The 15,665-nt window shown below is 41.4% G+C and overlaps 1 protein-coding gene across 4 annotated transcripts in view; it reads right to left on the bottom strand.

Moving 5' to 3' along the window:
• Window positions 1–15,665, bottom strand: part of SGCD (sarcoglycan delta) — a 318,158-nt gene that overhangs the window by 20,843 nt on the left and 281,650 nt on the right. For all 4 annotated transcript variants that reach the window (XM_027718527.2, XM_039385243.1, XM_027718531.2 and 1 more), the window contains one exon: window positions 13,211–13,283. In XM_027718527.2, the coding sequence (XP_027574328.1) occupies window positions 13,211–13,283 (73 nt within the window). The remainder of the gene's footprint in view (window positions 1–13,210; window positions 13,284–15,665) is intronic.

The following is a 15,665-nucleotide window of genomic DNA, read 5'->3' as shown; positions in this document are numbered from 1 at the left end:
CTTACTACATATAGAACTTATGCATATTTGCATAGGTCTGTTAAAAAAACAGGGTAATGCTGACATATCTTGAAGCCAAGATTACATGGTCTTTTATAAAAATTTTAGTGGCACGCCACCGGGAGACACTGTACTATTCTCATGGGATAAATGATTATCCCGGTCTCTTCTCCATGCCTCAGCCTTTCACTGAAAGCAGATCCCATCATTTTTCAAGCAGTTGAGTCAGATTTGCAAAGTCTGCACATTCTTATAGTGACCACAAGTACTTAAAGCATCAGCTGTTTTACTTTTTTCTAAGTTTGGTTCCTCTATTTTTCTTTTTCTAATCAAGTAGAAAATGCCAGAATTGTCCAACATTCTGTTTAAAAATGACCAGCCTGTGACCCCCTGATATTTATACAGTATGGACCATCCTACTCTGAAAAGTCAAGCATTAAAAAAAAAAAATCTCTCAGGTACTCAAATGACTTCAGTTACTTTTGGAAATACAGACTAATAATAATTATTGCCTGCTCTACTTCACTGTTAATCTCTCTTTCAGAAAATGCATTTCTTGAACTGTAGAAAATGATACTTTTAAGAATAATTTTGCGTTTTTTCTGACTGCAGCAAACCATATGGAGAGTGGCTGACGGGTCCTGATGGATAACACATATACTAGCAGCTTCCCAGAATACTTATCTCTGAAAAGAAAGAAGCTCTGCAGAAGTGGCTTGGATAGCTCCATAAATCAATGCCACATCATTAATTCCTGACAAATACTAAAAATTAAGGGATGGTCAGTTTTAAGTACTGGTCCTACAAAAGTCTTGCAATTGTTCTTTCAAGAGAGCCATAATCTCCATTTGAGGAGCAAGACAACCATTATATGTAAGTATTCAGTGGCTCTGCTGAAATTTCAGTCTGGCTCTTGAAGGCTAATTTTGCTATTCATCACTCTAAGTAAAAGTTCAGCCAGAGATGTTGCTTTTGTTTATATCAATATTTTTTTCCCCCTGGAAATTCAAACCAAAAAAAGCATTTATTTTGCTGTAGAACTGTTTATTGCAGAACGGTCCCACTGGCAGGTCAGTCGGGGCTGTAACCTACCACAGCCTGGCCTAGGAAAGCCAGACTCTGAGGAGATTGAAGGTTCTTTGCTTCACTTAGGGAACTGGCATCCAGCTAGAGGAAATATTCCTCAAAGAGATGCTTATGAAACCAACACTCTCTTTGGTATTGCAGGGACATTTAGACATACTGCGTGAGTCAGAGAAACACCTTTAGTGTGTATCTGAGCACCTTTGCCTGCAGAGCTCCCATTCCACTGACACTGATTCCCTTTCAAGTCACATCAGCTCACAAGGTATGATGCAACATCATTGAAAATGTGCATGTATTTATTAGAGGTTACAGCATAAAATATGCAGGCACCTTGAAATATATTTCAGACGGTGACAGCAAGCAGAGTGACTGAATATATGTCAGAGGTTTATGATGAACTCTGAAGTGTCTTCATTTGAAAGGCAGCATCCTTTTTTTATAGGCATCCTCTATTGCTTGATTTATTCTTTCTATCTGTAAGTAACCTCTAGACTCATAGATTTAGACTCCTGGTGTGATGTTGTTTGAATGCTGTGTACCTCAGAGCTCTGCAAAATGTTCTGACAAATTCATTGCTTGGTCCTCTCTCACTGTTCAGCACAATGCCAATGGATGGAGAGATTAAATGGTGCCCTACTGTTCAACTGAGAACCCATAAAATCAACCTATTTAGTGGGTGTTTTAGAAAATTTGTCACATGCTAAGCAGGAAAGAACAGGAAAGTACCAGGAGAGGTTTAGTGTTCCGTTTTTCATCTCTTTAGCAGTATTGCCCTTAATGTTTTCGGTAAGAGTTTGTTGTTTTTTTTGCAAAGGATTAGGCATGAACTAATGGTGGGGATGAGGAACTAAGCCTAAGTAAATGACAAATTACTCTCTTCTTCATACAATCAGTTTGATCCCATATAGATAAAACTGAGCATTTATGGAAGCATACAGGGCACAGATGGGCCAAGGCCCACTCTAAGGCAGCTGCCAGAACCCAGGGCTGAATTCAGGACCTGGGTTGTATCCAGGTGTGCAGTTCCTACAGTGTGGCTATATACATTGTGGTTACCAGTGTGGTTACAAGCACACATTTTCAATCATCAATTGGGTCTTAAGAGAGAGAATTTAATTTCAGAAACCTTAGGAAGCAATAATAATCTTTAATCTCTGGCATTGCAGGAGAAGATTCCGCATGTTTTCTATCAAAATGAACAGCTTTAATAACCTTCAATTAATATCCATTTATGTTGAAGTGAGTTATTCAGTAGTGACCAAGGGACACAATGTGGTGTGCAAGGTCATCATTATCTCATGACTTCATAAGATCCGTTCTTGGAATAAAGGCAAAGCACTGCCTACAGAATTTAGCCTATTAATAGTAACACCAATACCATAATGGTTATCCCACATGGCCAAAGTTTCTGTTCTTCAAAAGGTATTAGTGAATTAAGCCAATGCCTGTGGTGGGATATTCACCTACGGGCTCGGATTTGGCGAGAAGCAGAAATGCATTTCCCAAATCTCCTGGCACCATATGGTTGGGGTTGGCTTTTTCCCCTGTGCTTTGAGCACAGATCCTTCTGCTGCAGGGGAACAAGAACTGATTATCTGGTAGTGTGAGATTTGGAGGCTTTAGAAAGAAACAAATAGCATTTATGAAGGACTTAATTTTTGTACCCTAAAAGACTCTGTCAGAAATGTAATTTGTAATTAATTAGAAACGTATAAATCAGAAAAAAGCCTGTTAAAGTCAACTAGTTTTTAACCCAGGGAACCATGGGTTTCAATCTCTGGCTGCAAGCTCAGAACCTTTTCAGAAATTGCTGTGTGCTTTCCGGGTGATCCTCCTGGCAGCATTTGAGTTTCCAAAATGGCTTATAAAAAAGCTTCCCCCTTTAGACAGAACTCCTCAGCTGATTCCTGTAAGATATCCTGTTTTTCTAAAGAGACTTTTATTGCAATATGAATTTATTACATACCATTTCACATGCACACATTTTCAATCATACCTTTTGGGTCATAAGAGAAAGAATTTAATTTCAGAAACCTTAGGAGGCAATAATAATCTTTAACCTCTGGCATTGCAGGAGAAGATACTGCATATTTTCTATCAAAATGAACAGCTTTAATAACCTTCCATTAATATCCATTTGTATTTATTACTCCTTCATTAAAGTTAAGACAGCAAATCCTTAATAAAAAAAAAACCCTAAACAGACATTTTATTTTACTTCTTTCTCTATGTTTTAAAATGTTAACACTTAAGGAAGTGGACAGGACATGACATATTTTTATCACTGCCACACAGTTCAGCACTAGCAGCGTAAACCCTTTGTGTCTTGCTTTTTGCCCTTATTATATCAAATATAAGCAGATTTTCACTGAGTTCACTGGCAGGGAACATCTCCTTAGAGCAGCACATCCCCTCATTATCCAGCCCTCTCAGCTGTTCTCAAACTCACCAGGAGGCCATTTCCCCTCTGCTTTACAACCTCTTTTATGATCCTTGATGGTCTAAGTTTGGAGCTTTTTAGTTTACTTTCTTGCCTGATTCTCCTGTGCCACTTTATAACATGTCCTTAGCCAGCCTTCCAACAGCCTTCCTTAATGACATGAAACCAGGCAAAGAGGGAGAAAATGTGTTTTTCTTTCTGTATTGTGAAAAGCAAGAGATAAATCATGAACTGAGGTCTACTCAACATGAGAAACACAGACTGGTAGCTGAGTTTCAGTTGGATGAACAAGTGCCAGAAGGGTCTCAAGATCCTGACACCCATTCCCATGACTCTAACCCAGGGCAAAGCTCCTCTCCTTCTGCACCTACTGCCCACACCCTGGGGGATTTTCTCCTCCTCTCTGGACATCTGAGCAGTATTTCTAGTGTGGGTTTTTTTGATTTTCTTGAGGCCACTCACCTGCTTTTGACTGTTACTGAGTTAAAATTTCTGGTTCCTCATCTACTGCATGGCCCTGAAGCCACGAGACACCACGTGAAATACATGATTTTAAGTTTGTTTTCTTCCATCCAAGGACACAATGTCCTTGCAGAGCTGAAGTGAATCAGGGCATTATTTTACTTGCCAGCAAAGCTGTGTGTATGTACTGGGGTATGTATTTATAGCAGCCACCTCTGCTGATGGATGAAATGGTGGCTGGTATTCAAACCAGCAATGCTTCACCTTTAATACAGTGATTTCACAAGTCAGGCCTCAAAAAAAATTCTTCTTTTTTTTTAGAGTGAGTCACTCCAATGCCAATTCAGCTGGGAAGCAGACCAGGGGACTGCCAGCTTCAGAGTGTCAGCAGAACCTGGAAATGAGGCGGTGAAGTCTCAACTTTCCTAAGATGGAGACGAGAAACAGGAACCACCTGCCAGCTTCTGCTGTGCTGCCAGCACAAGTAGCTTCTGCATTTCCATTTCCTCCCTTCCTGGGACACGAGTGTTCACAAGGTGCAAGATGGGTCACTGACCTTCCCCAGTCCAGCACTGCTGAGACAACTCACTGCTGAGCCCAGAAGGTGCACAGCAGCACACAGCTAATGCTCACACTCTGAGACTGGGGGGGCAACTATGGGTTGTGCAGGGGATTGACTGATGAGTTATTTTTATTAAGGGGCTGTCACGAGCCACGTGCAGAGCTGAGGCCAAACATCACTAGAGAGCTGGGAGTGACGTTCCTTTAGTATGAACTCAGTAATGTTACTTGCTCAGAAATTATTACAATTCAAAACACCCAGAGGTGCCACAATAATCCATGGGACAAATCCATACCGCAGAATACACGAGGAGCAGAGCAGCAGCAGTAGCAGCCATCACGCATTAAAAAGATAAAATCAATTAATAATGAAAGGACATAGATACTCCTGTTTGGCCTAAGGAAACAACTCTATTCCACATGAAAAAAATTCAGAATAAAAATTCCATAGTCACAGTGAATATTTATGATTTCTCTTAATAAGCATACAAAACACTGCTTTCAAAATTAAGGATCCCACTGTAGTTATGAACACATTTTTCTCCTCTCTTTAATAAGGTTATGCAACAGCTATTGATTCCTGACTACAGTCTAAAGTACCATTAATGTATTTGTAAAAATGTCCTTTTTAATCGCAGTGGACTTGTATAGCTCCAAGTACCTCATTCAAACTAACAAATAAGTATTATTGCTGTCATCCAGCCAAACCCTCTGGCACCAGCACAGGGCAGTAAGAAACAAAGCCCTGAGGAACTCCTCACTTGGGCAGGAAAGCATCTAAACTGTCCTTCTCTGTTTTGAACCAGGTTAATGAGAAGTCCATGTTAAATCCTGGGTTTGAAGGAAGCTGTTTTTCTGGTTTTTAACTGCTGCAGTTCAGCAGGAGAAACCCCAGCTGTGGTTCCCGTGCCGGGCTCCGCACGGTGGGAACGTGGAGCTCAGTTTGCCAGACAGCTCCCAAGCTCATGGGTGAAGTCTTAGCAGGGAGACAGTCCTTCTTAAAAGTGGGTACGGAGTGCTGAATAAGGCAAAGATTTTTATTTTGCCTGCTTTGCTCTTCACTTGAGGTTTTAGAAATGTGATACACAGCTGGAGAGACGGATGGAGAGAAATATTAAAGAAAACCATGTATTTTTCTACCAAAAGCAAACACGGTGCTCAGTGGATTATATTCGTCTCATTTCTTTAAGATAAGAACAGTGTTCAAAGGAAAATCTCCTTTGCTTTGGAACTATTCAGTCATTTTGAACATGATTACATCCTAAACATCACAGTATTTGCAAAGGATTGGGATCACAGTGATAGGTGGGTAAGGTACTTTCCTTGCCAACTTTCTATTTACTTCTGTATTTCATGCTCAATATCCTTGGTACAAATAGCTCTATCTCAAGTACAAATGTTATGATAAAATAATAGTTTTTGCACCTCTCACAGAGCATGACAAGTGCTGTATCCCAGAGCAGCACACCAACTTATGCCTGGTGCAGCATCTCCCGACTGCCCTGTGGAACAGCAGCATCAGCCAGACTCTGCAGCAAGGGAAACACGTTGCCCAAGCTGCACTTAAAACACCCCCTCAAAACGGTTTGCCTGCCCACCTTTCTGGATAGTTGTGTAATGACTGCTCTTAGGGCACTTATGGTTGCAGTCAATCAATAACCTGCAGACCTTACTACAGTTGACACCTCAAAAACAGTCCTTAGAGCCTGCAGACCAGGTATTCATTATCAAAATGTAAATGAAAGGCAACATTTTCTATAAACATCTGCATCGAGAGGCTAAAGGGTACTTTCATAATTTTCTATAAGACCTTCCAAAAATACCATCTCAGACTAACCCACTAGACAGATACATCATGTTAGAGGTGTCACCACATCCTTTTAATCAGTGCATAGTCAATACTCTGTAGTATATGAATAACTAATTAGTTTCACAACTTATTTCCACAGATGTCATTGCAAAATCTATCTGAGGAATGTCATCTGCACTTGAGAGAAGGACAAGCATTGTAATTAAGCATTAAGCCATTTCACCAATGTGAGTCTGCCGTGGAGTGTGAAATGGCTATAATTCATGTTTTTAAGACCTCACATTTATTAGCATCTATTTTCTACTCAAGGTTAGCGGTGTGCTGCACAGAGAGTTAAAAAAAGCAAAACAAGCTCACTTTTTTGTTATTCAAATGGGTACATGTGCACGTCTGACTGTACAGATTGGTCACACTGATGGGCTTTCTCTCAGGTCCCAGAGGACTTCTGGCTCACACACCTTTGTGAGCAGCACTCGAAGGTTAGATGAATGCTCTGATTGTGGAGCAAGTGATGTTCTGCTGTTGAAAGCTAATGACAAACCCAGGCACAATGTACCTGGGCAGGATACAGATCTTGTATACAAGAAAGGTATTCAATCTGAGATAACAGCCAGGATTGACGATTAATATCTCCCAGGAAAAGATTTTGTTTGCGTTAGGAAACCCCTACAGAATAAATGCAGAGAGAGAAAAATGAACTTGGCTGTTGGGTTTTATTCAAGGCTCAGAAAAAGTTAAACTGGTTTCTGTCTGGAGCCATTGCTCCAGTTGCAATTATGCAGCTTAATTATATGCAGAAGAAGAGGAATCTTGTGTATCTTCCTACATCATTTGGTGTATCAACCAGGAAATGAGAGGAGTATTTCCACTGCTCTCTACCTCATAAGCAGCGCTGTTTGGCAGCATTGCCTTTAGAAATCTGCCTTTTCTTCCCTATTCCTACTCCTGTTCTCACTTGAAGGACCACATAGCTTTGATGGAATATGCAGGCTCTTGCACCCACCCATGCCAGGAGCACAGGGGACAGGAAGGCCTCTGGGAAGACTCAGGCACACTGTGCAGGCTGCTTGACCACCAATTCCAACTGCCTTGCCTCTTTTCTCAAGCTTGAGACTATCTCATTTTTTACTTCAGCAATATACTGTGTTCAAAACAGCTTCCTGCCAAGCTCCCCTTCCTGCCAAGCCTGCCTTCACTGTCCATTAGTCCTCTGTGATGAGGATCTGCCTGTCTATGGACAGATCCTATTAGCAGCACTGTGGACAGGGAAGGGCCATGATTTATCCATCTAGGATAAATCAGCAAAGCTCTGTCAACACCTCTACCACTTCCCAGGTGTGTGCCTCCTGAGCAGCTCATCCAAATCTAGGCTTCACTTTCTAAAAACAGGGAAGAAAAGGACACCAAGAGCTAAATCCCCCCTATCTGGCGCTGGGTGTGAAAGAGATGAAGGCCATTAAGAGATTTGCTGGAGTAAGGAAAGGGAACAACAATCCCTTCTCTCCTCCTTTTTGCAATAGAAATACCGTAACAAATGTAAAGATCCAGCAATCAACTGCCTCCTTAACTCCAAGTCTTACATCCAATAGTGAAATATGTCTTAATGCACCACGCACAAGAAGCCTATAGAAAGACTGGTCTTGATTTGGGAGGGCTGTGGCTTGTCTATGTAAGAGGATAGATAGCAGCTTTGGAGGGATGTGAACAGGATGAAAGACTGAAGCAAGGTGGCTGCAAACTCAGTGTGCCTTCTGCTCTGAGAAAGTCTCATCCAACAGCAAGAGTTTCAGGAAGTGTTAACTGTCATGGGAAAATTGTTAGATCAGATGAGGTGTCCTCGATAAGAAAATGGAGTGATGAGGAGCTCTGCCATTCAAAGAAACTTATCCCTCATAAGGCCACCCAAATTAGCTTGAAGTTTAGAAACCAGGAGCCTGGTCTCTCATTTTAGTTGTATATGAATAGATACGTGTTGACTTTAATGGAGATAGTTGTATAAATCCAACTCATCTGTATCATATGACAACAGTGCTACAATGTGGAAGGTAAAGCTCGTCACAAGAAAAAAAGTCTGTTGTTTTTTAAGCTGGTAAGGACTACCAAAATTACTGTGATTGCACTGGTATAACAAAGAAAAAAAATTGCATCCTTTGTGGCAAATCAATCGGAAAATAACACCGGCTAAATACAAAGGTACATTGGTTATTTCCCCCTTGCTGACACCTCACAGGAATCCACAAGTGTTTGTTGTGAACTAAACAGTGTTTCAGTATCACACCCTAGTCTTTATAAATTACTTTCATTTCTCACCAATAACTTCCTCTTTCATACCATTCATTTTTTGCATTTGCTCTAATTTTTATTCTCTTAATCTTTATTAATGTAATGGGTTTTAGACAGAAACATTATATATGTTCCTACTTATCTATGCTGCCTTGTGAAACACAGCTGAGAGAAACCTTAATCTGACAAGAATTATTGTTTTTTGAAATGAGTATTGTTACGTTAGCCGAGCACTGTATTTAAATTGTTTTTTGTTTTAATAGGTCTCTCTTGGACTACTTGGGTAGTTCAGTTCTGTACATTGTAAGGTAGAATTGCTCTAATAAAACCAAGCTGCAAGCACATTTCATCTGCCATTTTGTACTTCCAGTGCTTCATAATTAACTTTGGTCAAGAATTACCCCTTTAAGCCCGAGGGATTAATTCTCCCTTAAATGTATTTGTGCATTACAGAAAAAACAGTCATCCCTTGGTTTCCTGGCCTTGGATGAGCGATTTACTGCATTTTTAACCTACAATATCTGTGGATGAATTCCAGGTGTGTGCTTGCCCCCTCATGGAGTGAATTTCATGCTGTCTGATTTCTTTTTATTTAACTCTGGGAACAGAAATACTCTAAAGTAGGTTTCTGTGCTGCGGGTGCCCCTGCCCAGCATGACCTGGACACTGGGGAGATGTTTAACACTGGCTCTGAACTGGGGGATGGGGGTGGATACTCAAACACAGCACTCCTCCCCTCCTTTTAATCCTCTCCCCTCAAACTACTTCCCTTCTTCCTTATTCATTGTCCAGCCTTTATCCCTCACCTTGGAAGAGTGCTGATCTTGTGTTTGATGGACAACTTCTGTTGGCATATATTTGCTTTTTTTGGAAAAAGATAAATAGAAAAAGGCAGGTGATTCCTGCCAGTGTCAAGGAGAGGCTCTCAAGACAGGCTCTTGACAAGTTACTTGGATGCTACTAAAATAATCCAGTGAGAGAAGGTCATATTGAATTCAACTTTTATACACAAGCAATCACATTAACATATGTTGAAGGCACCAACCTGCTTTAAAAAGAGTCAATGCAGATGAGTACGAATATTTCAATGTCCAAACAAATCTCCCAAGCCCTCCCCTTAAACTATTTTGGGATGATACAGGATGGCAAAGTTAAACATTCCAAGCATTTGAAAATAATTTGAAATTGTTTGCTTTCCTTTTTACTGTTTTTGACCAGTTTAGAACCCAATGAACAACAACCAAAACATCTGGGTGTCTAAAATTACTTTAAATAAGTAAAACCATGGAAATGTTCGCAGAAGTATATAAAATAATTTGTCAGCCATCTCTAGTTTTCCAGTAATTATTAAAGAATATTCTAGAGCATGGGTAGGAAAGTTAATTACACCCTCCACTAAACAAGACATTTATGAGTTCTGGCACTTCTACCACAGGACACACTGAACAGGATTGTTTTAGGACACATTGGTCTGTCTGCAGCAAGGGAGAGAACCTCCTGAGAAGACTCAGCAGCAAAGTCCAGACCTGGTTCAATGAAGCACCAAACCAATTCTTGCAGCCTTGTAATGGGCTTAGCATGCAAGGAAAAGGCTACACACATTTATCCACCAGAACTGTCCCCATCTAATCCATTGCAGACAAAAGTATTTTAAAAAGGACACTGAGAAAAGAGGCCCACCAGGACAGTGACCACCTTCTAGAGCCACTGACTTACTAACAGCTGAATTATGAACCAAAGACCATTCGTCAACTAAACGAGGACAAAGTCTGTTGAGAACAAGAACTTGGGCTGTGTCAGTTGTCATGGTACACGGGCACAGCTGAAGGCCTTTGGGATATGGGAGGGAAAGAAGGAAAGAAACAGAGGTGACTGGCACAATGGCATACTGCCTGTCTTGGGGAATTCAGACTGTTAAGGAGAGAGGAGGAAGGGAAGGAAGACATTCAGGTGTCCTGACTCCCAGTGGTGACAGGAGCAGTTGGTCTCCTCACTTTACCATACCAAGAGTGGCTGCCACCTTACTTTGGAGTCTAACAAAAAAGCAGGAATCCATATGGAGGTGAGAAGAGCGAACGGATAAATCACTTAACTAATCACAACTGTTTGGTCCAGGAAGAGAGAGGGAGGCTGGTGGTGCCTGAAGCAGCTGAATGTGCACTTTCCACCTGAGAACTTCAGCCTAAGGAGTAAAGAAAGTTTGCACTATTTATTACAGAAAAAGGTCTTTTAGATTCAAGCCAGCTACTGAGTGTGTGTTTTCAATGCTGCTTTCCCAGCACCTCGGGACCCATAGGCTGCCATTTCATCCAGTCCCATGTCACTGCAGCATCTTTATAAATAGGCAAAAAGGACAACTTATGCACATGCTCTGCTATCAAAATAGGAAGGAACCAAAAAATCTCCCCTCAGAGTAAGATTATTTTCGCTATTAACTCTGTACTGCCCCCAAAAGGCACCACTTTGCCTAAGAAGCAGCCAGTGATCCAACATGTTGAGACAGATGGATAGTTCTTGGTTTGGGAAGGAACAGAGGATTTGTTTGGGAAACCTTGCTTTCCCAATACAGTGCAACCACTGGCTTTTTCCTTCTCAGGATGGTGGAAAAAACATTTATTTTTGCCAAGATAAAATTGTCAGAAGCACACATAATATTTTAGGACCCTGTGGGACTTTTTTCCCCAAGGTAAATGTTATTCAATAATTTTCCTTTAAAAAAAAAAACCAAAAAACAAAACAACAAACCAAGATAATCCAACAGATTTTTACAGGACTTTTTTCACCCAGTCCACTAATTTCAAATGAAGTTGGTTACCTAACAGCTCTCTACATAGTGAAACAAAAACATTTCTTAAAGCAGATACACTGAATCAATCCCTTGCATGGATACTACCATTAATTCATCTCAATTTCATTTAGCTTAATTTTCTTTGGAACAGAAGCATACTCAATAAGATTAAGGCCATTTTAATTCACATTTGTCCCCTCTAATATGACATCCTACACTTATTTGTATTATTTTCCCCTCCTATCTTTAGAAAATTCCTAAGTAACCACAAACTTGGACCTAAATTTTGCATCTCTTTTGCACTACTCAAAATAGGACCTGTTTACAGAGATGCTGCTGGATATTTTAACCACGATCTTGCATTTGTTTGTTTTTGGTTTTTTTTTCTGAAATTGTCAGTAAACATGGGCTATGCCAAAAAGCCTTTGTCACCCAGACTTCACCCAGAAATCCACCCACCCACTGATGCCTTCGTTTGCTTGGCTCTGCCCAGAGAAATGGAGGGTACGTGTGCCCTGTCCCACTGCTCCCTGCCCTCACGGGGCTCCTTCCACCACTTGGAGCTGACCTGGCAGCTGCAGGTCAGGTTGAGCAAAGACCATGTTTCCCCTTTCTTTAAAGGAAGTGTACCAAAACCGGGAAAACCACAAGGCAGGGTTAAAGTCAGTGCATGGAGAAAGAGAACAAACTTTCATATCAAACCGAATCACACCACCCCCGCTCTTGCTGTCGGACCCATGAGCCCCAGAGTGCAAAATGGGAACAATTAGAGGGTTTCCTGAGAGAAACTGAAAGACAGAGATAGGCCCAAGGAAAGGCAGATGGGATATTCTTCGTCTTCCACAGTGATCTAGCTGGGCCACAACTATCCTTGGTATCACAGCAGAGAGAGTTCATGAGAGGTGCTCTCCCACCTCTGTGCATCCACAGCAAATCTGCAGCACTCATGCACAACTTCAGCTGTCTGAAGATTGCTTCATCCCCAGCAGTTTCCAGCAAAGGAGAGTTTGCAACCCAAGATCTAAGGACAAGATGTCCTTCTGGAGAGTTTTTTTCATGTTTCTCTCTCTTTCTTTTTCTAAGGAAGGATAATTAGAGTATTGAGGCAAACCCCTACAGCCCTCTTGGTCAGGAAATATCAGGAGATTCAGTCAATAATTTATTAGGCCATATGGTTAGTCTCTTCTCAGAGACTAGCCATCTAGTCATCCAAAATAGCCTGTAGTGCCACACTTTTTTCTTTTTTTAATAAAATAACACCCAGCATTAGTTTGAGGGCAGAGCTGGTTCCCAAGGGCCGTGCTGTTTATTCCCTCCTGGCACATTGCTGTCAGCAAGTGCCATCTCTGCAAGTGTGAGCAGCTTCATACATGCACAGCTATACCCCGTGTAGGTCAGGGAGGGTCTGCAATTCTGCAAGGCGGATAATACTGGAGAACATTATCCTTTTGCCTGCTGCTACTCCCTGTGACCCAGCACAGATTCCAGCATCTCCCTGCAAAACCAGGAAAAGATCTGTTTTTTTTCCAAATGCTGAGCCCAGGGTACACAGAGCACGTTACAGAGAAGAAATGATGCTCTCATGACCCGTGATTGCCTTTAGCTCGGTCATATCACATGTAAATATGGCAGGTCCCTTCCCTTCCATGGCATCCTCTTCATGATGCCTTTCAAAGCCAATCCCCGAGCGCTTATGCAAAAGCAGAAATGATGCCCAGCAAAATGCACAACTCCAACAAGGCTCCACTGAGTTACCATTAAACCATATTCCAAAGTTTACCTTAGTTCCTTGAAGGGGTCTGCCCTGACATTGGGAGTTTCTATAGATTTAGGGAACACTGTGCCTTCTGCTCCTGAAATCACAAAACAAAACAGAAGACAAATTGTAAACATTATAAGCTGTTATCAGGGGAGTGATTGTCAAATCATACCTAGGTGCAATTTAACCCATTACCTGACCCCATTTCTCTCTTGCACATCCCTTCTGTCCCCAGAAAATCCAGACCTTGATCATCTGCAACTGGTTGTCTTGATTACAACTGGGATTTGCCTGTAAGCTGCACTTCTGGCTGGAGAAGCAGCTGCTTGCACCCCAACTGTGGGAAAAGTTTGCTGATCCAAGTGATGCAGGGAGTTTGGAAAAGATACTCCTTGTTAACCAGGCATCTAATCCAGCTACATCCCTCATTAATGAACCTGGATGCATGTCACAACATTATTTCTTTTGCTGGGTTCTTAGAGATACTTAAAGGAGAAAAGAAAATTTTTGGCTCTATTACTGCAGATGCCTCTCTGGTCAGGCTGTGATCCTGCCTGGGCAAAAGGAGGAATGTGTCCACCTGACGCAGTGCAGCACAAGTAGACTCTGCTCCAGTCCCAGCCTGGCCACCAGTTTAATGTGTGACCCAGAAGTCATTTAACTTCTGCTCATTTCCCTCTTCTCTCAGAGATGGCGGGGAAGAAGCACTCCCCCCATTTGCTGACTGGCTTTAGATCACGAGCTGTAAACTGCTGGGTACTGTGAACAGTTTGCCTAAGTTTCAGGCCACTGCAATCCTCTGCATGGCCACCTGCACAGCCCAGTTGGGCCATTTCACCCAGTCATCCCTAAACTGGGTCCGTATTTTGTGATCAAGCCATGCTGTCTTCTCTAGAAAGATGTTCTCTCCTCATATCATTGTCTCAAGACAAAGGCAGCCCCTGCCAACCTCTCCTAAGCCTTTCCACTAACTGTTCTCATTTAAAATGTGCATCTAATCTGAATTGGTCTCACTTCATCTTTCAACCACTAAATCTTCTCGTGTGTGCCAGTCAATCGACCCCACATGAGAAGAATCTCCACCCTCTGTAGCCAGATACTGCCGGTGACCCAACCACCCCAACCTGCTCTGGTTCTCTGAAAAGTTTGGGCTTTCTGAATCAATTACTGTAAAGCAAATTCTCTGGAATTCTCATTGCTCTTTTCTGAAGCTGTTCCACTTTTAAAATACTCTGTTGGAACACAGGAGTCCCCAAGTGCTGTCACCAGCACTCTGTGCTGCTGAACATCACGTTCCCGCTCCCACTGAAACTTCCAGCTAAAACACAGCTAAGAATGGTACTAACTGCTTTACACACAGAGTGCACTAGAAATTAATGTTCATGTTCTCCAATATATAGCTGTCAGCCCAGTGAGCAAGTATGACCTGTCTTCTCAAATTAAAACCTGTGGTCTTGTCTTCAGATTCACTGTGAACAGTCACTCATTATCTACAGTCATCACAGCGATCTCAGTGTTGCATGCAGACAGAACCAGTGGCATTTCTTTATTTCTTTAATTCCTTTTTTTCTTGATAAAGCTATTTATGCAAACTACAGATCCTGATGAGAACTTCTACAAATACAATTTGAGATATCTTGTAACATGTGCTATTACAATAGTTACCTATGAGCAGTCTGGAAGTCACCACTATAGAATTACAAATGTTCTGAGACTATGCAAAACATGTTAAGAAAACATCCTGCTGTAACTTCTGCTATAAGTGAGAAACACCTATGGCTTCAATAAGACTACACTTTCTTTGCACTGAAATAAATTAAATAAGCTGTCCCACTGGGTTAAAGAAAAAAAACCAGAATGAAAACAAGCACTCTAACATTTATTAAAGAACTCCAACTCTTGCCAAGCTAGAGAAAAACAAAGTAAACTCAAAGATGATAAAAGTTGGAATCTTTATACTTGGAGTTTGAAGTTGATCCTGTGGCACAATAGAGATATTTAGCTCTTAACTTTACTATAAACCTTCATCATTACAAGTTGTCACAAACAGCTGTAACTTGCCAGCCATGAAGGTTATTACTATCAGATCTGTCCTCTCTCAACAGTTTCCAAATGATTTAAGTCTCTGCTTATCCACTCGATCGCCTTGGCTCTTGGCTTTGCACTGAAACGTAGCAAAAGATAGAACCTGCACATTTCTGCATAATAAACTGTGATTTTTGGGGGAAGGAAGATGAGGAGGTGCAGCTGGAGAAATGCACATAGATATTCTTGTGCCCTTTCCACCCATATGGTGACTTTATCATGGGAATTTTAATTCATTTTTACACACCTTAAGTCAGCTACTTAAGTCATGCAAAGCCCAAAATAATGAACTGCATATAATCAGAAATGCCTGCCAAATAAGGAGAACCTTTAGCTTGTTTCTAAACTTGGGGTTTTCCAGGCTTTCATTTTAGTTTAAATGCAGGAAGCA

This window comes from Pipra filicauda, unplaced genomic scaffold (assembly GCF_003945595.2).
Source record: "Pipra filicauda isolate LSUMZ 115617 unplaced genomic scaffold, ASM394559v2 scaffold3_size10097308_pilon, whole genome shotgun sequence".
NCBI lineage: Eukaryota > Metazoa > Chordata > Aves > Passeriformes > Pipridae > Pipra > Pipra filicauda.
The sequence above is the reverse complement of the archived record's forward strand: the minus strand, read 5'-3'. Positions and strand labels throughout refer to the sequence as shown.